Genomic DNA, 24696 nt, shown 5'->3' with positions numbered 1-24696 from the left:
CCTGTCCCGCTGAGTTACTCCAGCATCTTGTGTCTACCTTCGATTTAAACCAGCATCTGCAGTTCTTTCCTACACATGCGTCCAACATATAAACAGCCATGGCTTCAGGACTAGAATGAATGAATGCATGGTAGCCTGATATTCCCAATGACGTTGTATGTAGTGGTGTTGAGTCACGGTAGGCAGTACATCCTTATCCCAAACGAGTCACTGCAGCAAGCAGCAACAAGTGAGAGTTGTGTAGCCCAGTCCATCACACAGACCAGCCACTCCACCATCGATCCCATTTGTACCTCACGCTGCCTCGCAAAAGCAGCAGACATAATCAAAGACTTGTCCCACCCTGGTCATTCTTCCTTGTCCCTGCTCGTGTCTGACAGAAGATACAGGATCCTGAAAGTGCGCACCACCAGACTCAGGAACAGCTTCTTCCCCATTAATATCAGGCTCCTCATCGGTTCATAAGCTAGGGTACTGTCCTGATCTTCCAACCTACCTCATTGCAGACATTGAACTTTTTCTCCAGAACAGTAATGTCACATTGCTGTAACACTATATTGTCAAGCTTGAAAGGGTTCAGAAAAGATTTATGAGGATATTGCCAGGACTAGAGGGTGTGAGCTACAGGGAGAGGTTGAGTAGGCTGGGTCTCTATTCCATGGAGCGTAGGAGGATGAGGGGAGATCTTATAGAGGTGTACAAAATCATGAGAGGAATAGATCGGGTAGATTCACAGAGTCTCTTACCCAGAGTAGGGGAATTGAGGATCAGATACATGGGTTCAAGGTGAAGGGGAAAAGATTTAATAGAAATCCGAGAGGTAACTTTTTCACACAGAGTGTGGTGGGTGTATGGAACAAGCTGCTAGAGGAGGTGGTTGAGGCTGGGACTATCCCATCCTTTAAGAAACAGTTGGACAGGTACATGGATAGGACAGGTTTGGAGGGTTATGGTCCAAGTGCAGGTAAGTAGAATAGTGTAGCTGGGACATTGTTGGTCGGTGTGGGCGAGTTGGGCCGAAGGGCCTGTTTCCACACTGTATCACTCTGTGACTCGATAACTATATGTGGCACTCTGGTATATTTCTCTTTGCATTCAATGTTGTTCTTATATATGGTTTGATTCCACTCTTGTATAGTATGTTGAGGTTTGACTGGATAGCAAGCAAACAAAGGCTTTTCACTGTATCCCGGTACATTCCAATAACAAATCCCGACAAATATCTAAGCTCAGCTGCACTATCCCCCAAACTCAACTTTCGACCAATATTCACTGCCAGTATCGCCCTTTGAGTTAGGGGTGGCTGTGCCACTGAATGTAGCCCAGCATAATCATCATGCTACTGGATGGGGGAAGGGGGATTTGGGGAAGTGGGGGGGAGGGGGGGGGGGAGGGAGGGAGAGGGGAGGGAGGGAGAGGGTAGAGCCATGTTATGGGCAAGAGAGAAACCGTGCGGGAGGAAACCGAAGATCTCTGAGAAAACCCAGGCAGGTCACGGTGAGAACGTACAAACTCCGTACAGACAGCACCCATAGTCGGGATGGAACCCGGGTCTCCGGCGCTGCATTCGCTGTAAGGCAGCAACTCTACCGCTGCGTCACCGTGCCGCACTAGCTGTGGTAGGAATGGTTCAGTTGCCTGATAGCAGCTGGGAACACCACCCCAGGAATACATTTACACAACCACACTGGTGACAAAGCAATTCCAGTTACTTGCATCTTTACTCACAGTGAGGCTGTGAGGAAGCACAAAGTGCTTTCATGTCCACTCAGTCCTCACACACTGGACATTCAACACATTCCTGATGATGCTCCTATCAAGTATGGTCACAACTGTGTGTCTGGATTGTTACTATAAGATCAAAGTGAAGCCTTTGTAATCTCATCTTTGTGGAACTCCACTCCCTCAATGCCGCCTGTAATGGCAAACATTTGCTACCTACGATATTGTGCCGAGCTACAATATTACAACATTGTAATGTTGCACCTACAATTAGGGCAGCACAGTGGCACAGCAGTAGCATTGCTGCCTCGCAGCGCCAGAGTCCCGGATTCGATCCTGACTACGGCTGCTCTCTGTATTTGTACATTCTCCCCCTGACCGCATTTTCTCCGGGTGCTCCGGTTTCCTCCCACACTCCAGAGACGTGCAGGTTGTAGGTTAATTGGCTTCTTGTAAATTGTACATTGTCCCTAGCGTCACATATCCATGTTCTCCAGAGATGCTGCCTGACCTGCTGAGTTACTCCAGCACTCTGTGAAACATCACCTAACCATATTCTACACAGATGCTGCCTGACCCGCTGAGTTACTCCAGCACTCTGTGTCCGTTTTTGTAAACTAGCATCGGCAGTTCCATGTTTCTACACAGAACATAGAAGCAGTGTGAATGTGTGATTGGTGGTCAGTGTAAAATCAATGGGTCGAAGGGCATGCTTCCATGCTGAATCTCCAAACCAAATTAAACATCTTGTACTGTCACAGTTTCATACAGATCAAGATGTTCCAGAGTGTAAACTGGCCACAAGATTTGCTCTGAAGAAGGGTCCCGACCCCAAACGTCACCTCCCCATGTCCTCCACAGATGCTGCCTGACCTGCTGAGTTTCGCCAGCACGGAGTGCTGTGAATTGTACCAACCTGCCAGACAGAGACTTGCAGCAGATTTCCTCTCTAAACCCTTCAGGAAACCAGCCAGAAGATGGACTCCATTGAGTTACACTGCAAAACCTGACCATATGGCTGCTTTTAAACCATGTTACCATGTTCCGCACTGCAATGTTTTTTTCCAGAGAGCCAACTTTCCCTGCTGCTATTCAGTGAGGACTTCAAGTGTTAATTTTGCTTGACAGTGAAAAGAGCAGAAATCTCTCAAGTATTCTTGCTGGCATTGTGCGCTACGCCTTGGCTGGTGTCCCGGAGTTTGCTGTTGTTGTACATACCTGGAGCTGCAGTGGGCTGAGGCCAGATGCGGCAGCAGCTGCCATTGTCGACGGAATGAACTGCACGGGGTAGCTATCACCTGTCGACGAAGAACAATGCACACAGGTTCAGACAATGAGCTGGGAACCACGGCCAACATGTGGCAACAACGCCTGTGCCCCTGCTACTGCACAGCGGCCCGCGTACAGCCCAAACACCACACCAGACACAAGCCTCAGCTGGACGGCAAAATCGCAATGCACACTCAGAACCTTAGTGCACAGATGGCGCGAAGGCAAACCTTTGAGCAGGGGGCAAGATCTGTTCTTTTTATATTTCTGGGTGTAATCAGCTATTCAAATCATGAAACAACTACCAATATAAAAAGCCTCTCATCAATGTGTGCTAATTAATACCAGGTCTATCACTGAAAGGAGTCTCTTTGTTGACCAGGTTCGATGTGAAGGTTTACCCACCCATGGGACCATGGCCAGTATGTTAGCTGCCTAGGATACATTTTCGAATGAAGTGAAACACCAAATGCCGGAGGAACTCGGCTGGTCAGGCAGCGTCTATGGAGGGACTGGATAGGTGATGTTTGGGGTTGTGGCCCGTCTTCAGACTGATTCTGAAGCAGCGTTGTGTATCCATCAAACCCCTGCTCACCTGTATCCACCTACCCCTTGCCAGGCTGTGACCCACACCCACCTCTCTCCGTCAGCTTTCACCCCACCAGCGGCAACTTGCAGAGGGCCAATTGACCCACAAACCCACACGTCTTTGGGATGTGGGGGGAAACCAGAGCCCCCGGAGGAAACCCACATGGTCACAGGGAGAACGTGCAAACTCCACAGTCAGCACCCGAGGTCAGGATTGAACTGGGGTCTCTGGCACTGTGAGGTAGCTGCTCCACCCACTGCACCACTGTGGCACACTAATGCCTGCTGAAAGGCTGGTTCAGCAAATCAATGGGGAAGACAAGTGGAGAAGTTCCTCTTTTTTAATTATGTTTAATTTGTTTAATATTTCTATTTAGTTGCAATCGCTTTGTTCAATACCTTTTTAAAAATAATAAGTTTTTTTAACATTCCATTTCTTTAATTTCACTTTTGAATGGATTTTAAGCATCAGAAACATTTATAAGTCCTAATACCGTTGACAGTCGACAATGATAAGAAACAGCAATGGAAAGACTGGTCTAACGAATCAATATCGAGCAAATTGTCCACAGGTAAACATATCGTACATTGAGATGAAAAGTTACAAAGGAGAAAAGCTGATGATAAAAGAGTAGATATTAAGCTTATTGCAAGAAAGTAGCACCAGAGTCCCTGGATAGTTTAATACCCCATTGGAAAATGTCTGGCGTTGGAAGCCAACAATCTATATCTGATGATTATTTGGACTATAAGTCGCCAGCTACCTGGTCCATGATTGTTCGGTCAATAATGCAGTCAAGTGTAGGATTCTCAGCACTGTTTGAAATCTCAATCTCAACTCACATTCGAGAGATGAACTTGCCAGTTCTGGCTGAATGTTTTGAACAGGCAACATAGATTAAGAGCTGACTAATTCACTCATGCATCTCATGGTACCTGCAAAGGAATAACATTGGCACTGGCTGACAGAGACATCCCATAAACTAAACCTTCCTCTGCTCAATCAAAAGATTTCTTGGGTATGTGTGTAGGAAGAGTGGGCAGAGACATATCTGTTATTGCGCATACTCCAGTCATAGGAGTGGAATGAGACCATTCGACCCATCGAGTCTACTTTGCCAGTCAACCCTGGCTGATCTATCTTTCCCTCTCAACCCCATTCTCCTGCCTCCTCCACATAACCCCTAATACCCGTACTAATCATGAATCTGTCAATCTTGCCTTAAAACTAGCCATTGACGGCCTCCACAGCAGTCTGTGGCAATTAATTCCACAGATTCACCACCCTCTGACGGAATAAATTTCTCCTCATCTTTCTATAGGTACATCCTTTTATTCTGAGGCTGTGCCCTCTGGTCCTAGACTCTCCCACTCGTGTAAACATCCTCTCCACATCCACTCTATCGCTTTTCCCTTACCAGGCATTTTCCTTTAAATGTTTTCATTATGAAATAAATACACCTCTGACTCTCAGTCTGAAGGGTCTCGACCCGAAACATCACCTATTCCTTTTCTCCAAAGATGTTATCTGAACCCAGCTGAGTTACTCCAGCTTTTTGTGTCTATTTTTGGTTTAAACCAGCGTCTGCAGTTCCTTCCTACACACTCAATAAAACATGGAATTAAAAGCTGCTGAGAATTACTAATCCGCAAAAGCAACCAGCAAGTTTGCAATTGTCTTCAAACAATATATAATTGAAAGTGATGGTAGTACATTATGAGAAAATACGTTTTATTGGCAGTTCAGTACCAAAGGATCGATTAGCAGCATTTGTTCTGACCATGATTTTTTGTCAAATATTTAACTTGAGAAGAGATCTATCCTCTCTTTGAGAAAAGTCCCTTCAATCAATGGGGCATGGTAGATATTAGGAAGGAACTATAAAAGATCTCAAGCGAGGTGCAAAATAGTGGCGATAATTAAGCAGATTTTTTTTTTAAAACAACTGTTAATAATGTTTTGTTGTTAAATGTTGCAGTGAGAAGAATGTAACAACACAAGCAATTTTGTTCAATGTTTCAGATGAATTGTGTAGGAAGGAACTGCAGATGCTGGTTTACACCGAAGATAGACACAAAATGCTGGAGTAACTCAGTTGTTCAGGCAGCATCTCTGGAGAGAAAGGACGGGTGACGTTTCGGGTCGAGACCCTTCTTCAAATAAATTTATGGTGATATTAATACATTTTGCTTTTCATTGGTAAGTGGATTTGGAGGTAGCTAATCGATCCAAACCTGTCCTATTACAAACGTGCAAAAATATAAAAAATATTATCGAGCAAGACCGAGGGAGAAAAGAAGCACAAGTTGGAGTGTTTTCCTCGTACATACGTTTGCAGTTGAGATCTCAGTCTCTGTGACCCATTGAAACAGACACACACCAACAAATCCACACCTCATCAATCCATGCGCCACAGTGAAAACATACATGCTTCATAAAGATCTCTCTTCTGGCTGCTCCTAAAGTTCTGCTACACTGCATGTCCTAATACCACCTCACCCTGGGCTCCTGAGGTCTGCTACTTCACTAGATTTGTTTCCCTCTCAGGGCAATCTAAATGATAAAACAACAATGTAAAATGATTGCTTGTGTGAATTCTTTTTTTTCCCCTCACAAATATTCTTTTAAATCAGCCAGACAGATCAGCAGTGACATTCTGTGAAACTGAGTGCACGCACGTTTATAGAAACATGGAAACATAGAAAATAGGTGCAGGAGGAGGCCATTTGGCCCTTCGAGCCAGCACCGCCATTCATTGTGATCATGGCTGATCATTCTCAATCAGTAACCTGTGCCTGCCTTCTCCCCGTATCCCTTGATTCCGCTAGCCCCTAGAGCTCTATCTAACTCTCTTTTAAATTCATCCACTGGTTTGGCATCCACTGCCCTCTGTGGCAGAAAATTCCACAAATTCACAACTCTCTGGTTCTTAATACCCCTTCTCTGAGTAAGAGACTACTGTATGTGCATCAACCGTATGTATTCCTCTCATGTTCTTGTGCACCTCAATAAGATCCTCCTGCGCTCCAAGGAATAAAGTCCTAGCCTACTCATGCTCTCCCCACAGCTCAGGCCCTCAAATCCTGGCAACATCCTCGTAAATCTCCTCCGCACACTTTCCCATTGGAAACTTTGGTTGTCAAATAAACTGCAAGTGAAGATACAATCGTAAGATATGGATCATTTGCCGGCAGAAAAGGTTTGTTTATCTTGGCATCATGTTAGGCACAGATATTGGGGGCTGACAAGTCTGTTGCTAAGCTGTAGTTTTTGATGCTGAGTATTACATGGAGCAGGGTCAATTTTACAAAAACTTTCGTTAATGTCAAATTGATTTTGTGTCGCAACTTGTTATTTTTTCACCCGAGAACAGACAAACTAATCGCAATAAGGAGGAAGTGGGCAGAGCAGTGGTGAATCAGTAGAGTTGCTGCCTCACAGCGCCAGTGACCCGGGTTCCATCTTGACTACGGCGCTGCCTGCACGCAGTTTTTGCACGTTCTCCCCGTGACCACGTGGGTTTTCTCCAGGTGCTCCAGTTTCCTCCCACACTCCAAAGACAAAGAGGCTTTAGGTTAATTAGCTTCAGCAACAAAAAAAATTGTAAATTGTCTCTGGTGTGCAGGATAGTATCAGTGTACGGGGTGATCGCTGGTCGGCAGGTACTTGGTGGGCCGAAGGGCCTGTTTGCAGCTGCATCTCTAAAGTCAAAAATATATTTGGAACAGTCTTGTGAACTAGTCAATATATCAAAGTGAAATGTTTCCCTCATGGCCATACTGGGTCATGACAATCCAACATCTTTTATATTCTGAAGAACTGACTAGTCTTGTTCCATTGTCTTGAAGTGTCTTTCATTTTCTCTCAAAGATTCTCTCAACCATTCTATGGTTCCAAGAATGTTGGGTTTCGTTTGGACCATTGCCTAAATATTTAATCTTCATTTTCCAAGTTTAAATGATGACCAAAGACACACTATGACCTTGTGGAAACGAGGAACTGCAGCTGCTGCTTTACAATAAAAAAGACACAAGGTTTAGATTAATTTGGTTTGGTTTAGTTTCGAGATGCAGTGTGGAAACATGCCTCTGGCCCCCCGCGTGTACGCCAACCAGCCAGCACCCCTACACTGCACGCTAGGGGCAATATTTTACATGCGGTCACAGGAGGAACATAAAGACAGCACCCATAGTCAGGATGGAACCTGGGTCTCTGGTGCTGTGAGGCAGCAGCTCTACCCGCTGCACCACCGTGCCACTGTGCTGAACTGCAGAGTATCAGAGCCAATAATCCTGCTCCATCATTTTTACCTCATTCTGGGTCAGCTGCTTCAACTGAGTTTGGGGATCTGGCCGATCTTCACAGATCAGTGAATCCATTGGAACAATTCATTGGAAAAAAAAATAATAATGATTGTTTAAGATTGTTTTATTTTTGCTTTTAAATTGCCTTATGCTCTGACTCTCCTTGGCATAGAGTCAATGAACATGCTGCAGCAATCTTCTGCAAATTTGTTCTCCAGATTAAGAATGCTTGCGTGAGGAAAAGTTTTATTTAATTTGTTTGAAGAACAGGTTGCATGTTCAAACAAGAGTCCATACTTTTGCAGCCTCACCAAAGAACAGCATTGCTAGCGTTTGTAAGTCACACAATAGGGTGTTGCCTGTGTACAAATCTACCGTTTGTTCCTGCTGAATTGCCTATTTTAAAGTTATTCAATCGGTGTCTGGGATTGAATAGATGTTCATAAAAACCCATATCACAGGCAAGGGGCTGCTATTCCTGTAACTTAATTAACTAAACATAGAAACATAGAAAATAGGTGCAGGAGGAGGCCATTTGGCCCTTCGAGCCAGCACCACCATTCATTGTGATCATGGCTGATCATCCACAATCAGTAACCCGTGCCTGCCTTCTCCCCATATCCCTTGATTCCACTAGCCCCTAGAGCTCTATCTCTCTTTTAAATTCATCCAGTGATTTGGCCTCCACTGCCCTCTGTGGCAGAGAATTCCACAAAGTCACAACTCTCTGGGTGAAAAAGTTTCTTCTCAACAAATCATCTTGGTTCAAAATGCTGGAAAGATGCAGGAGATTACTCCCTAGCGGAGTCAGGGGGTATGGGGAGGAGGCAGGAACGGGGTACTGATTGTGAATGACCAGCCATGATCACGGTGAATAGTGGTGCTGGCTCAAAGGGCCGAATGGCCTCCTCCTGCACCTATTGTCTATTGTCTATTGTCATTAAGCTGGATGTAAAATGTGGCTGGTGTTTAGGTGCACTGTGGATAATATCCTGGCGGGCTGCATCATGGCCGCTATGACAATTTCAATTCAGAGGAACAAGAGATAGGCAAAGTGAGAGTTTAATTTTGGATCATCCTAATCTAAAGAACAACATGAAAACCAGCATGTATCCTGTTTGCATTGATGGTTATCACCACATTAACTCCAGTGCCACAGGTCAGGCATATTCTCATATCCCCCTTTTTGTCCTTCCCTTCGACAACCTATTGAGCTGGGTAGTACATTATATACGCTGTTTATTTAGATCATTAGCCGTGGAACCACATTCCACGAGAGTTCAATACTTTGCTGAATCTTATCTATGTTCCAAATCTCTGAATTGCCGAATTTACACTTTAGACTTTAGATACAGCGTGGAAACACTGGGTCCGCACCGACCAGCGATCACCACGTACACTATCCTACACACTCGCGACACTATTTACAATGTTACCAAAACCTACTAATCTACAAACCTATACATCTTTAGAGCGTGGGAGGAAACTGGAGCACCCTGGGAAAATCCTCGTGGTCACAGGGGGAATGTACAAACTCCGTACGGACATCAACCGTAGCCAGGATCGAACTCGGGTCTCTGGCGCTGTAAGGCAGCAGCTCTACTGCTGTGCCACCGTGCTGCCCTACCGCAATAAGCAATTTCCATCTACTCTGCCCCATTTCTCTTTAATGTTAATAAATATCCATTAAATAATTTTACAATCACCTTTGCACCAATTAAATTGTTCTCACTTTTCAAGTCTTTCTTTGTACTCCTTATTTCTTTACCTTGGTGTACCTGAGCTCTTCGCTCTTTGTATATCAACCTTTCTAAGGAGTTGTGTTCAAAACTATTACACAATGAGATGGTATTAATGCATCACCAAATCTTAGCCTTTATCTTCTGTGTCGTTTTTCAATGACTCCAGCATTTCCATTAGCTTTTTTTTACCTTATGCACTTAAGATACTGCTTTTTACACCTTATGAATCTAAAGCTCCAAGTCTGTATGCCCATCCACATCGTCCCATTCATAGCACTGGTACTACTTTTGATTTTTCAGATGAACAATGTGTACTATCTCCCACTTCCTCACAATCAATGCTATCCAGTTCTATCCATTCTATCGTTTTATCAATGCCCCTGGAAGGCAGTGTTGCAAATGAACAGTGCATTTACTAACAAGGCAAACAGCAGAGCTAACAGTTATTTGAGTCTTGCCATCAGATGTGGAAACAAAACTTCATATTAATTCGTAAATGATTGTAACACAAAGCAACAAAATGCATTTCAATGTAGAGTCAGTTTTCGGCTTTACGCAACTCAAGTAAAACACAAAGTAATGGAATATATGGGAATATGGAATGTGCTGTTGGAAGAGGTAGGTACTAGACAGTATTTAAAAGACACATGGACTGGAGCGACTAGGCTTGTATACGCTGGAATTTTGATGGATGAGAGGGGATCTTATTGAAACATTTAAGATTATTAAGGCATTGGACACTAGAGGCAAGAAACATGTTCCTGATGTTGGGGGTGTCCAGAACCAGGAGCCACTGTTTAAGAATAAGGGGTAGGCCATTTAGAACGGAGATGAGGAAAAAGTTTTTCACTCAGAGAGTTGTGAATCTGTGGAACTCTCTGCCTCTGAAGGCAGTGGAGACCAATTCTCTGGATGCTTTCAAGAGAGAGTTAGTTAGAGCTTTTAAAGATAGCGGAGTCAAGGGATATGGGGAGAAGGCAGGAACGGGGTACTGATTGTGGATGATCAGCCATGATCACGGTGAATGGCGGTGCTGGCTCGAAGGGCTGAAGGGCTGAATGGCCTACTCCTGTACCTATTGTCTATTGTCTATTGTCTATAATCAGCTTCTAATGGATCAGGCAATGCCGACTGCCTGGAAGAAACCATACATTTTCAATTTCCACACAGTCTCAGATCCCAATTCAATTAACCTGTTATTAAAATGTTTCTCACAAATACCATGTCAATAATTGATATGCAAAGATTACTGAACATTTTATTTAACTTAAGTAATATAATCAGCCTTTCAAATTACTTCAGCGTTAACATGTGATCAGGAAGTGCATGTAGTTTAGTCTAGTTTAGTTCAGAGATACAGTGGGGAAACAGGCCCTCCAGCCCCCTAAGTCTACGTCGCCCAGCAATCCCACGTACACTAGTTCTACCCTACGCACTAGGGACAATTCACAGAAGACAATTAACCTATGTACCTGCACATGTTTGGAATAAGGGAGGAAACTGGAACACCTGGAGAAAACCCACGCGGTCGCAGAGAACGTATAAACTCCGTACAAAGAGCACCCATAGTCAGGATTAAACACGGATGATAATATTGAATATCTACACTTCTGAGGAATAATGATAGGAATAATGATGTGCTGTTTAAATTGACGTCATGGGTAGTACAGGCATTGTGGGCTGAAGGGCCTGTTCCTGTGCTACACTCTTCCATGTTCTATGTTCATGAATGCAACATCATATCTTATTTTTAACTATAAAAATTATATATAAACTAATGAATCATTATTTCTGTCCTATAGTTTGTAGATAGTAGGTTGAGATTAAGCCTGCAGACACAAGGAACTGCAGATGCTGATTTACCCAAAAAAAGGCACAAAGTGCTGGAAGAACTCAGCAGGTCAGGCAGCATCTGTAGAGGGAATGGACAGGTGATGTTTCCATAAGATCATGAGACATAGTCTCCAGTCGTTTCCATCCTGCCCCCTCCAAATGCCACACTTCCCTCTCAAATGACCATAGTACATGAGCAGAATTAGGCCATTCGGCCCATCGAGTCTTCTCTGCCTTTTGATCATGGCTGATCTCCAAAGGTAGGTTTGTAGGTTAACTGTTGGAAAATTGTCCCTAATTTGTAGGATAGAACTAGTGTGCGGGGATCACTGGTTTGTGCGGACTCGGTGGGCCGAAAGATGTTTCCACACTGTATCTCTAAGACAAAAGATGCTGCCTGACCCGCTGAGTTCCTCCAGCACTTTGTGTATTGCTAACATTACAGGCTGACCTTCTTCCAAGAGGTCAGGAAGAAGAATAAATAAAAGATTAAACAGAATATACTATTATGAAAAACTAGCAGTTTCTCATTCAAACTTTTGAAATGTGTAGGAAGGAACTGCAGATGCTGGCTTATTGTGAAGATAGACACAAACTGCTGGAGTAACTGAGCTGGTCAGGCAGCATCTCAGGAGAAAAGGTGATGTTGTGGGTTGGTACCCTTCTTCAGACTGAAATATAGAGGTGGGGGGAGGGAGGGGAAGCATCTCCTTTTCTCCAGAGATGCTGCCTCACCCGCTGAGTTACTCCAGTATTTTGCGTCCATCTTCAGTATAGAAACATAGAAACATAGAAAATAGGTGCAGGAGTAGGCCATTCGGCCCTTCGAGCCTGCACCGCCATTCAATATGATCATGGCTGATCATCCAACTCAGTATCCTGTACCTGCCTTCTCTCCATACCCCCTGATCCCTTTAGCCACAAGGGCCACATCTAACTCCCTCTTAAATATAGCCAATGAACTGGCCTCAACTACCTTCTGTGGCAGAGAATTCCACAGTATAAACCAGCATCTGTATCTGTAGGATAGTGTTAGTGCGTGGGGATCGCTGGTCGGTGGTGACTCGGTGGGCCGAAGAGCTTGTTCCCACGCTGTATCTCTAAACTAAACTAAACATTTGAAATGCCTGCTCTGCCTTCTGAGCTGTGGAGCGATGGAGCGCTCTGAAGCTTACCTGGTTTGTATGTAATCCCCGGCGGCAAGAGGAATCCCTGTTGTGCTGCTGCCGCTGCTGCCAGCGTCCGCTGGTCGTGTGGAAAAATCGGGATCATGAGTGGAGGCATGTGACCTTGAACCTGCTAAAGACAACAAGAGTCCTGATCACACAATGAACAAATGCATTTTGACAGTCAGTTCACACCAGCGATAGTTCACATGTGCTCACAGACGCCCACGATCTCTGCCTTTAACCTATTAATCCCGGCCAATTTCCCTTCATCGCATCAAAAACCCTTTAGGAGACATTGTTTTCCCTTTTGTGTCGGGAGTACAACTTCTTGTTGAAAGCACTCTGTCTAATATTTCTTGAGGTAACATTTCCCAAAGTTTCGTTGGACAGGATCTTTTCAGGTCGAATCCAGGAATGAAGAGACAAGGTTTCGTGAACAGAGTCATAGAGTGTGGAAACAGGCCCTTCGGCCCAACCTGCCCACGCCGACCAACATGCCCCATCTACACTAGTCCCACATGCCTGCATTTGGCCCATATCCCTCTAAACCTGTCCTTTCCATGTACCTGCCCAAACGTTTCTTAAACATCGCGGTAGTCCCTGCCTCAACTACCTCCTCCAGCAGCTCGCTCCACACACCCACCACTCTCAATATAAAAAAAGTTACCCCTCAAGTTCCTATTAAATCTTTCCCCCCTCACCTTAACCCCGTGTCCTCTGGTTGCCGATCCCCCTACTCTGAGCAAGATCTCAATTTCCTGTTAGCACTCTGAATGTTTGTTAGGAGATTATGAATCTGTGCGAACAATCTCTGCAGGTTTACTAAACTCAGTTCACAGTTTGGTGGACCGAATTCCTGCTGAGGGAAAATGTGTGTTCTTTGCTGATTCTCTGAAACAGGCAAACAGATCACAACCAGGATCAATGTCTCCCACAAACCTCTGGCTCCCGAGGGTCACACATGTGTTCTGTCTGTGGAGTTTGTAGTTTGGAGTTTGTAGTTCATAGTTTAGTTGGGGTTCGTTGTGTCTATTGCCTGTTGGGTGTTGAGAAGAAGCTGCTCCAGAACCTGGAGCACAGCAAGGTGTGTTGCTGGTGGCAGCTCTCTGTACGAGACCAGACTGGAGATCTGTCTACGAGACCAGACTGTGTGTACGAGACCAGACTCTGTGTACGAGACCAGACTGTGTGTACGAGACCAGACTGTGTGTACGAGACCAGACTGTGTGTACGAGACCTGACTGGAGATCTGTGTACGAGACCAGACTGTGTGTACGAGACCAGACTGTGTGTACGAGACCTGACTGGAGATCTGTGTACGAGACCAGACTGTGTGTACAAGACCAGACTCTGTGTACGAGACCAGACTGTGTGTACGAGACCAGACTGTGTGTACGAGACCTGACTGGAGATCTGTGTACGAGACCAGACTGTGTGTACGAGACCAGACTGTGTGTACGAGACCTGACTGGAGATCTGTGTACGAGACCAGACTGTGTGTACGAGACCAGACTCTGTGTACGAGACCAGACTGTGTGTACGAGACCAGACCCTGTCTACGAGACTAGACTCTGTCTACGAGACCAGACTGTGTGTACGAGACTAGACTCTGTCTATGAGACTAGACTCTGTCTACGAGACCAGACTGTGTGTACGAGACCAGACCCTGTCTACGAGACTAGACTCTGTCTACGAGACCAGACTCTGTCTACAAAACCAGACTGTGTACAAGACTAGACTGGGATAGGTGTACAAGACTAGACTCTATCTACGAGACCAGATACTATCTACGAGACTAGACTGTATACGAGACTAGACTGGAGATCTGTGTACGAGACCAGACTCTGTGTACGAGACCACTCTGTCTACGAGACCAGACTCTGTCTACGAGACCAGACTCTGTCTACGAGTCGAGACTCTGTCTAGGAGACTAGACTGTGTATGAGACGAGACTCTGTCTACGAGACGAGACTCTGTCTACGAGACTAGTCTCTGTCTACAAAACCAGACTGAGTACGAGACTAGACTCTGTGTAGGAGACCAGACTCTGTCTACGAGACGAGACTTTATCTATGAGACTAGACTCTGTCTACGAGACGAGACTCTGTCTATGAGACTAGACTCTGTCTACAAAACCAGACTGAGTACGAGACTAGACTGGGGTCGGTGTACAAGACTAGACTCTGTCTACGATTGGACTGGAGATGGGCTGTCTTGCACTGTGCCTGCTGATTCTACCTGTTCCGTACAGTACAAGGACAACATTATTTATACTTCCAAACGTATGGCAAACAAACCATAGATAACAGCCTCGACTGTTTTCCTTTGGCTATAAAAACACTTATTAATAGCACTGTTATTAGTTAGTTAAATACATGCCACAGATGTTATGAACAGAATACATCAGAAGCATGGTGACGGCATGATAAAGATCTCCAGCAAGCCTGACCACAACTCCATTCATAATTTATCTGCTGATGTTTATCATCTCTTCCACAGCTCTGCCTGTCACACATCCTCTGCAGTATTTTGCCAAGAGTAATTTTACAATGAGGCCAAACAGTGTGGGGGGTGGGAGATGATCTGGATGAGGCCAAACAGTGTGGGGGGTGGGAGACGGTCTGGAGGTGACCACAGTGTGGGTGGTGGGAGACGGTCTGGAGGTGGCCACAGTGTGGGGGGTGGGAGATGATACGGAGGTGGCCACAGTGTGGGTGGTGGGAGACAGTCTGGAGGTGGCCACAGTGTGGGGGGTGGGAGACAGTCTGGAGGTGGCCACAGTGTGGGGGGTGGGAGATGATACGGAGGTGGCCACAGAGTGGGGGATGGGAGACAGTCTGGAGGTGGCCACAGTGTGGGGGGTGGGAGACAGTCTGGAGGTGGCCACAGTGTGGGGGGTGGGAGATGATCTAGAAGTGGCCACAGTGTGGGGGGTGGGAGATGATCTAGAAGTGGCCACAGTGTGGGGGGTGGGAGACAGTCTGGAGGTGGCCACAGTGTGGGGGGTGGGAGACAGTCTGGAGGTGGCCACAGTGTGGGTGGTGGGAGACGGTCTGGAGGTGGCCACAGTGTGGGGGATGGGAGACAGTCTGGAGGTGGCCACAGTGTGGGGGGTGGGAGACAGTCTGGAGGTGGCCACAGTGTGGGGGGTGGGAGACGGTCTGGAGGTGGCCACAGTGTGGGGGGTGGGAGATGATCTAGAAGTGGCCACAGTGTGGCGGGTGGGAGATGATCTGGATGGGGTCACAGTGTGGGGGGTGGGAGACGGTCTGGAGGTGGCCACAGTGTGGGGGGTGGGAGATGATCTAGAAGTGGCCACAGTGTGGGGGGTGGGAGATGATCTGGATGGGGTCACAGTGTGGGGGGTGGGAGACGGTCTGAAGGTGGCCACAGTGTGGGGGGTGGGAGACGGTCTGGAGGTGGCCACAGTGTGGGGGGTGGGAGATGATATGGATGAGGCCAAACAGTGTGGGGGGTGGGAGACGGTCTGGAGGTGGCCTGCTGACAATTTGTTGCACCCCCATCTCCTAGTCCTCTTTCTTAGCGCTAACTCCAAATTGCACGTGCTTTAACAACTTGTGTTTGTCTGCATGTCGGATTATATTGTGTGAACGGACATAGTTTAGTTTAGGGGGGAACTGCAGATGCTGGTTTACACTGAAGATAGGTACAAAATGCTGGAGTAACTCAGCGGGTCAGGCAGCATCTCTGGAGAGAAGGAATGGGCGACGTTTCAGGTTGAGACCCTTCTCTTGACCCAAAACATCATCCATTCCTTCTCTACAGAGATGATGCTTGTCCCGCTGAGTTACTCTAGCATTATCTATCTATCTATAGTTTGGTTTAGATTAGTTTAAAGATACAGTGTAGAAACAGTCGAGTCCGCACCAACCAGCGGTCACCCATTCATATTAGTTCTATGTTATCTCAATTTTGGATCCCACATACCAGGGGCAATTTTACAGAAACCACTCCCTCTTCTCCCTTCTTCCATCGAGCAAGAGGTACACACCTCCAGATTCAGGGACAGTTTCTTCCCGGCTGTTATCAGGCAACTGAACCATCACCAACTAGAGAGTGGTCCTGACCTAACATCTACCTCATTGCAGACCTTTGAACTTTCTTTAATCGGTCTTTATTGCACTTTATCTTGCGCTAATTATTATTCCCTTTATCCTGTATGTGTACACTGTGGACAGCTTGATTGTAATCATGTATAGTCAACCGCTGACGGGGTAGCACGCAACAACAAAAGCTTTTCACTGTACCTCGCTCGGTACATGTGATGATAATAATAAACAAAACCACATATTGCCGCATTATGTTAGGGCGGCAAGGGAGAAGGGCAGTGGAAAAGTTCTTCAACAATGCGTTGCCTCGAATGAAAATGGGAAACCCGAAGGAGCTTGGAAAGGTTTTAAGTCACTTTCATGTGGCCATTACACGTAGGAGTGCCAACTATAGCATTCCCAAATACGGGACAAGGTGATGTCACCGCCCCGCCCCCCACGTGACCTCACCCAGCCAGCGACCACATGCTTCTGCTCCACCAATGGCGGCCGCCCGGGCCTGGAGGTGGTTTGCTACCCAAACTCCTTTAGACAGCGCCCGGGCCTCCGGACCTACACTGTCCGGGCCTACACAGTCCAGAAGATAGGCACAGATTGTAACCAGCATCTGCAGGTTTTTGTCCTACACTGTCCGCATCTACACTGTCTGGGCCTACAGCGCCTGGACCTAAAGCACCGCCCAGGCCTAATACGGGACAAGGGCGGTCCCATACGGGACAAGCCAATTTAGCCCAAAATACGGGATGGCCTGGCTAATACGGGACAGTCGGCAACCCTCATTACACATCAGGTAGGATATTAAGTCGAGCTATTTGGAGCGATGAGTGCATAGGCTTGCTGATCAAATCCTAATCAGATTCAGGATACAACTCCATCAGCAAAACACAACACAGAATCTGCCCACCTCATTGCTTTGCACATACATAGAGACACTCAATCAGAGCACTTAGAGAATCATCAGGGACAGGCAATATAGGCTGGCAAAGGGCAGGTCACCCTTTACAAATTCAATTAATATTAAACAGAATATTAAACAGAATGGACACAAAAGCAATATGATATCGCTGCCTCTAAAAGCTTTCAGAAGAGGTATCATTCTATGTTACATAAGAGATCTGAGAACATTCAGATACAGGTGCTTTAAAACTGAATTGCACCCATTTCTGGTGAGCATACAGTAGGTCTGGTGCTAACTCTCACGATCTCGACTCACACACCTGCTACTGAAAAATAAAAAGGATAAAGAATTTCCCATTAGGTTGATGATAATTATGGATAGGGACAGAGTGGGCTCACGATTTATAATGCTAAACTGGGGCAAACTGAGGGTATGAGACAGGAACTCGCTCAAGTCGATTGGACCAGGTTGTTTGATGAAAAAGGAACATCAGGAAAGTTTTAAAAGTGTTCGGGACATGCGTGTCCCTATTAGAGTGAAGGGCAAGTAGGGGTACCAACTATTTCTCTCCCAAATAAGGGACAAGGTGACGTCACCACCCCGCTCCCCACGTGACCTCACCCAGCCAGCGGCCATAAGCTCCCACTCCACCAAAGGCGGCCGGATGGGCCGGGAGGCGGGTTGCTACGTAACCTCCGTGAGGCGGCACCTGGGTCTCCGGAGCTACACTGTCCGGACCTACAGTGTCCGGGCCTACAGTGTCCGGGCCTACAGTGTCCGGGCCTACAGCGCCCCGGGGCCTACAGTGTCCGGGCCTACAGTGTCCGGACCTACAGTGTCCTGGCCTACAGTGTCCGGGCCTACAGTGTCCGGGCCTACAGTGTCTGGGCCTACAGTGTCCGGACCTACAGTGTCCGGACCTACAGCATCCGGGCCTACAGCACCCCGGGGCCTACAGTGTCCAGACCTACAGTGTCCGGACCTACAGCGCCCGGCCTACAGCGCCCCCAGGCTTAATACGGGACAAGGGCGGTCCTGTACAGGACAAACTAATTTAGCCTAATACGGGAAATATGGGACAGTTGGCAACCCGAAGGGCAGGGCAGGGCAGGCAGGGCTGCTGGAGCTCACCGGAGCACCGCTCCAGCACCTCTGTAAAAGAAAGCTAAAACAAACCGCGGGGAATTTTAACAAGCGGGTTATTTACCAGCGGCCTCTCCGGCACTAGTGACGGCTCCGGCACCTAAAACATTAGCACTGCAACACTGAAGGCAGGTAAACGTAAAGAAGCTTGGATGACGAGGGACATTGAGGCATTGGCCAAGAGTAAGAAGGAGGCATGGGACAGGCCGAGGCAGCTGGTGGAGTTTTGGGAACTACAGAGTAAGTTCAAAAAGAAAATCAGAATGGCAAAACAGGGGCCCGGGTCCAGCTCTGGCAGGTAGCATTACATCTAATCCCAAGAGGTTTTATCAGCACAAAGGGAAAAAGGGGAACCAGAGAGAGAGTGAGACCACTCAGGAATCAAAACGGTCAACTCTGTGTGGAGCAAGGTCCTCAATGAGTATTTCTCTTCTGCTTTTACTGTGGAGAAAAACTGGTGGTCCGGGAACTTGGGGTAATCAATGGAAGTGTCTCGAGACCAGTCAGTGTCACAGTTGAGGAGGAGCTGATGCGTACAAAGATTAAGGTCCAGTATTATGCGGGACATCCTGTATTTTGGGCTAAATTGGTTTGTCCCGTATGGGACAACCCTTGTCCCGTATTAGGCCCGGGGGGCGCTGTAGGCCCGAACACAGCAGGCCGGGACATTGTAGGCCCGGGGGCTGCTCTATGATCTACAGGTCCTGATCAGATTTATCCGAGGACATTGTGGGAATCTAGAGAGGAAATTGCAGGAGCCCTTGCTGAGATTTGTGAGTCATCATTAAATGGAGGGTGGCAAATGTTGTGCCTCTATTCAAGAAGGGCTGCAGGGAAAATGCTGGGAACTTTCGGCCAGTGAGCTTAATATCTGTATTTGGAAAGAGAGCATTCTGAGGGATCGGTTATACATACACTTAGATGGGCACGGGCTGATTAGGGATAGTCCGTGAGAGGTCACGTCTCACAAATCTGCTTGAGTTTTTTGAGGATGTGACCAAAACATTTGATGAAGGCAGAGCTGTAGAGGTGTATACATGGATTTTAGTAAGGCATTTGACAAGGTTCCGCATGGTAGGCAACTCTGGAAGGTTAGATCCTCCGAATAATAGATAGAAAGATAGAGCATGAGACCAGGCCATTCCAGGACGACCATCAATCAACCGTTCACACAAATTGTATTACTCCACTTTCTCATCCACTCCCTGAACACTAGGGGCAATTTTACAGAGGGCAATTAACCTAAAGACATGCACGTCTTTGGGGTGAAGGAGGAAACCCATGGGGTCACAGGGAGAGCGTGCAAACTCCACACAGACAGCACCTGCGGTCAGGGATGAACCCCGGTCTCTGGCGCTGGGAGGCAGCGGCTAGACCCTGTTCTCAGTTGTATAATATAGAATTGATCCATTTACTTTAGACTTTAGAGATACAGTGCGGAAACAGGCCCTTCGGCCCACCGAGTCCGAGCCGACCAGCGATCACCCCGTACACGATCCGACAAAGTGCGTTTCACGTTTAGACTTTGCACTCAGCTTGAAATCGCAGTGAAAGTGAAATAAAAACTCAACGTTAATTAAAGGTGCTAATCTAATTTGATGTTCTGCTTTATTTTATTGTTGTTTTATGGCTTTTTTATGTCAGAATTGTCCTGCTGTCCACTGAAACACATCTAATTATTTCCCCTGTCTGATCATGCCCAGAGCAATAGCATGCATTCAGTCAAATGCAAATGAGTTCAGCAAAAGCTTGAGCCAAAATATATATATTTTTTAAAACTTGTGAAAACTAGTGCAATTTTGAGGGCAATCTGGAGCTGGGCTGCCGATTCTCCAATGAGCCGTAACACCAGCGATCACGCAGTTGGTGATGAATGTAATAAACTGTAGGGGCAATGCCTCAGGTACTGGTCCTAGGTCTGCCAGTGTTGGGCGAGGAATCGTGAAATAAAACGTTTAGCATGGGTTTTTAACTTGTCAATGAATCTGTTCTGTGCGGGATAGCTCCGGGAGCTGAGGTTAATAAAGGGCGCAGAAAAATCAAACACCTTACCAAATTCGGTTTGAATGAAATTCTCCATTAAACCAGCATGTAATAAAAAAAAAGAGAGTTCTCTTGCAATTACCACCACATCAGTGGGGCATGAAATAAGCCAGCTTTTGCTTGTTGCTTTTTTTATCTCGCTTCTTTCCTTTTAGTTTTTAGCTGAGGTAAGCTTACACGCACGCTCCAAAGCAAGCAAATTAAATGCCTTCCTTGACGGATCTAATTTACCCTCCCCTGCCTGTCCCTAATAGAAGAAAAGACCACGGCGTCAGGCAGAAGAGGGCTCTGCCCGAGCCGGCTGCCTGCCCCCCTTTCCAGGGTCACGTCCACGCCCGGGTGGTGTTGGAAAGGGACTACGCGCTGCCCACGGGCACCCTGGGGGATATCCGGGACCGCTGGGGGACTGGATGCATCCCGGACAAGGATTGTAGCATAGTTGTACAGTAGTTCATTTAGTATATTTGTTTGTCTTGTACTATGGTGGTGGGTTCGGTTTTGTTTTGCTGTATTGTAAATATTATTTTCAATAATTGAATAATATTTTTGAAAAAATTAGAAGCAAAGACAGTTTCCCCCAACAAGCTCCCCTCTCCCCTCACCCCTGCACCCCCTGATATCCCCTTCCTTCCGAACGCTTTATATCAAGTGTCTCATACTAGAAGTCGGCGGCATGCCCAGAAAATTTTAATTGCTCGAACAAATGCTTTCAACACCCAACTGGAAGATAGAAGAGTAACAGATGCCATTGGAACGGTTCTCCGCTGCCTCTTTGCTGCTCATAAAAATAGCACATTGTTGCACACCACACAGTGCTTTATCCTTTGTTTCAGCCACAGTTTGTGGTGTAGGATGCAATGTTTTTTTTCCCCCTCTGTTTTTTCCATGCCATCTGCCCTGGAGCTTCATTAAAGATACATGAATGGACTAACTGGTCTGATTTCTTGCAAGGAACAGGTGCTCCTGCCTGTCCCAGTAGACCCGCACTAAAGATGCCACTCGGAGGTTCGGCAGTCTGCAGCAGTCCGTCAGAGAGATACCCCGGGTACCACTCACCATCAACCCCGCCATGCCAATACACTGGCCGGGAGAGTAACTAAAATGATTTCTTAAGGGGTTTTAAATCACCTCTCTCCGAGATGCTGACTGGGAGGATCTGTGACATGGGAATAACAGTATCAGAACCGCACTCCAATATCAGAGTAATGAGCTCAAATAAAAATGACCTTACACAAGATGTTTCTGCTTGTTCCGACTCTTGCATTAAAGCTGGTGTTTCTGCCTCAGATCAAGATTTGTAACACATATGAGAATTCTGCTTGACTCGTCCTCATACGATAATCCACAGCGAGGGTGGTGTGGGCGAGGAGGGGTAGGGGTCGACTCCGTTCCATTCCCAGTGAGATGAGAAGGTAGAGAGTTCCACGTCCTGCAGCCCACTGGATATGGATGTCAGCTTCATGTATGTATCAATGACATAGACCCTCCAAAGTCATAGAGTCATACGGCGTGGCAACAGGCCCTTCGGCCCAACCCCCCGCCACAAAACATGCCCCATCCATACTAGCCCTTGCATTTGGCCCACACCCCTCTGAATCTTTCCTATCCTAGAAATCCTGGAAGATTTACCAGGACGGTGCCCGGAATCGAAGGCCAGAGCTGCAGGGAGAGGTTGAGCAGGCTTGGACTTTATTCCTTGGAGCGCAGGAGGATGAAGGATGCTCTTATAGAGGTGTATAAGATCATGAAAGGAATAGATTGGGTAAATGCACAGAGTCTTTTACCCAGAGTAGAAAAATCAGGAACCAAAGGATGTGGGTTTATGGTGAGGGGGGGAAGGATTAATTAGTATTCTGAGGGGTAATCTTTTTACACAAAGGGTAGTGCCAGAGGAGCTGCCAGAGGAGGTAGTTGAGATAGGGACAATGTTTAAGAAGCATTTAGGTAGATACATTGATAGGACAGTGTAGATGGGGCATGTTGGTCGGCATGGACTAGTTGGGCCGAAGGGCCTGTTTCCACCCTGTATCTCTAAAACGAAATGTGCCTGACCCGCTGAGTTACTCCAGCACTTTGTGTTTTTTTTAACCAAAACCTGCCTTTTCTTTTCTGTACAGGAAGGAACTGCATCTGCTGGGTTTCTGCCTGGTGTCAGAGAGGCTGGAGTTAGGCATAAAGGAGAGCCTCACCCCTCACCCCCTCCATGACACATTGGCCAACCTGAGGAGTACCTTCAGCAACAGACTGGTCCCACCAAGATGCAGCACAGAACGCCACAGGAGATCCTTCTTCCCCGTGGCTATCAAACTGTACAACTCCTCCCCCTTCTGTCGTGGGGTAGACTGAGACTGACTACCCCTCCCCCCCCCCCCCCCCACACACCTCCATCCCCCCAATCTTTGCACGTCCCCAATCCTTTCCACTCATCACTTTAATTTCATGTTTCAAGTATCTCGTTGTGTTTTATGACTGTTGGCAGATCAATTTCCCTCCTGGGATAACTAAAGTTCTATTGTATCGTATCGTATCAAGAGATTAGACAATGAGACTAGCCAAACTGTTGACCATAATGGTGGTAAAATATTAACACGACGTTAGCTGATCTTGGCATGTGGAGCAGCTAAGGCATCGACATTGCCAAGCAAGTGAACAGAAAGATGTCCCTCTTGCTGTGTAATGACTTCCACTGGCAAGTGTGCATGGTTTATGGGAACCGAGCTAGGAGAAGTATTAGTTTAGTTTAGAGATACAGCGCGGAAACAGGCTCTTCGGCCCACCGGGTCCACGCCAACCAGTGATCCCCGCACATTAACACTATCTTACACCCACTAGGGACAGTTTTTACATTTACCAAGCCAATTAACCTACAAACCTGTACGTCTTTGGAGTGTGGGAGGAAACCGAAGATCTCGGAGAAAACCCACGCAGGTCACGGGGAGAATGTACAAACTCCGTACAGACAGCGCCCGTAGTCGGGATGGAACCCGAGTCTCCGGCGCTGTAAGCGTTGTAAGGCAGCAACTCTACCGCTGCGCCACCGTGCCGCCCTAAAGTTATGATTCCCTCATGTGAAACTAGTCCGTCAGGGTTTGCTCATGACACATGTTCAGCTGGATGATCCAGAGGGCATCCAGATCCCTTGTAATCTCTGGCTCTGTGTCAACTAGGTTTTCTTTTTTGTAGTTTATTGTCAAATGTACTGAGGTGCAGTGAAAAGCGTTTGTGTTGCGTGTTATCTAGTCAGCGGAAAGACTATACATGATAGCAGCCTGATGTAGGGTCGCAACCAGAAGCATCACCTATCCACGTTCTGCAGAGATGCTGCCTGATCCGCTGAGTTAGTCATGGAGTGATACAGTGGGGAAACAGGCCCTTCGGCTCAATTTGCAAACACCGCCCAACATGTCCCAGCTACACTAGTCCCACCTGCCTGCGCTTGGCCTATATCCCTCCAAACCTGTCCTATCCATGTACCTGTCTAACTTTCTTAAGTGTTTGGATAGTCCCAGCCTCAACTACCTCCTCTTGCAGCGCATTCCATACACCCACCACCCTTTGTATGAAAAAGTTACCACTTAGATTCCTATTAAATCTTTTCCCCTTCACCTTAAACCTTGGAGTGTGGGAAGATACCTGGTCCTTGATTCCTCTACTCTGGGCAAGAGATTTTATGCATCTACTCAATCAATTCCTCTCATAATTTTATACACCTCTATAAGATCATCCCTCATCCTCCTGCGCTCCAAGGAATAGAGTCCCAGCCTACTCAACCTCTCCCTATAGCTCACACCCTCTAGTCCTGGTAACATCCTCGTTAATCTTCTCTGCATCCTTTCCAGCTTGACAACATCTTTCCTATAACATGGTGCCCAGAACTGAACACAATACTCTAAATGTGGCCTCACCAACGTCTT

At 46.8% G+C, this 24696-nt stretch overlaps 1 protein-coding gene across 10 annotated transcripts in view; it reads right to left on the bottom strand.

Annotated features, from left to right (window-relative positions):
• The window catches only part of sox6 (SRY-box transcription factor 6), a 642359-nt gene that overhangs the window by 107401 nt on the left and 510262 nt on the right, over positions 1 to 24696 (bottom strand). For 7 of the 10 annotated variants that reach the window (XM_078414965.1, XM_078414966.1, XM_078414964.1 and 4 more), the window contains 2 exons: positions 12635 to 12758; positions 2941 to 3020 (listed from right to left, as the gene is read on the bottom strand). In XM_078414965.1, coding sequence (XP_078271091.1) covers positions 2941 to 3020; positions 12635 to 12758 — 204 coding nt within the window. The remainder of the gene's footprint in view (positions 1 to 2940; positions 3021 to 12634; positions 12759 to 24696) is intronic. The other 3 variants (XM_078414961.1, XM_078414968.1, XM_078414969.1) reach the window with 1 other exon arrangement.

The sequence above is a fragment of the Rhinoraja longicauda genome, chromosome 18 (genome assembly GCF_053455715.1).
Source record: "Rhinoraja longicauda isolate Sanriku21f chromosome 18, sRhiLon1.1, whole genome shotgun sequence".
NCBI lineage: Eukaryota > Metazoa > Chordata > Chondrichthyes > Rajiformes > Arhynchobatidae > Rhinoraja > Rhinoraja longicauda.
The sequence above is the reverse complement of the archived record's forward strand: the minus strand, read 5'-3'. Positions and strand labels throughout refer to the sequence as shown.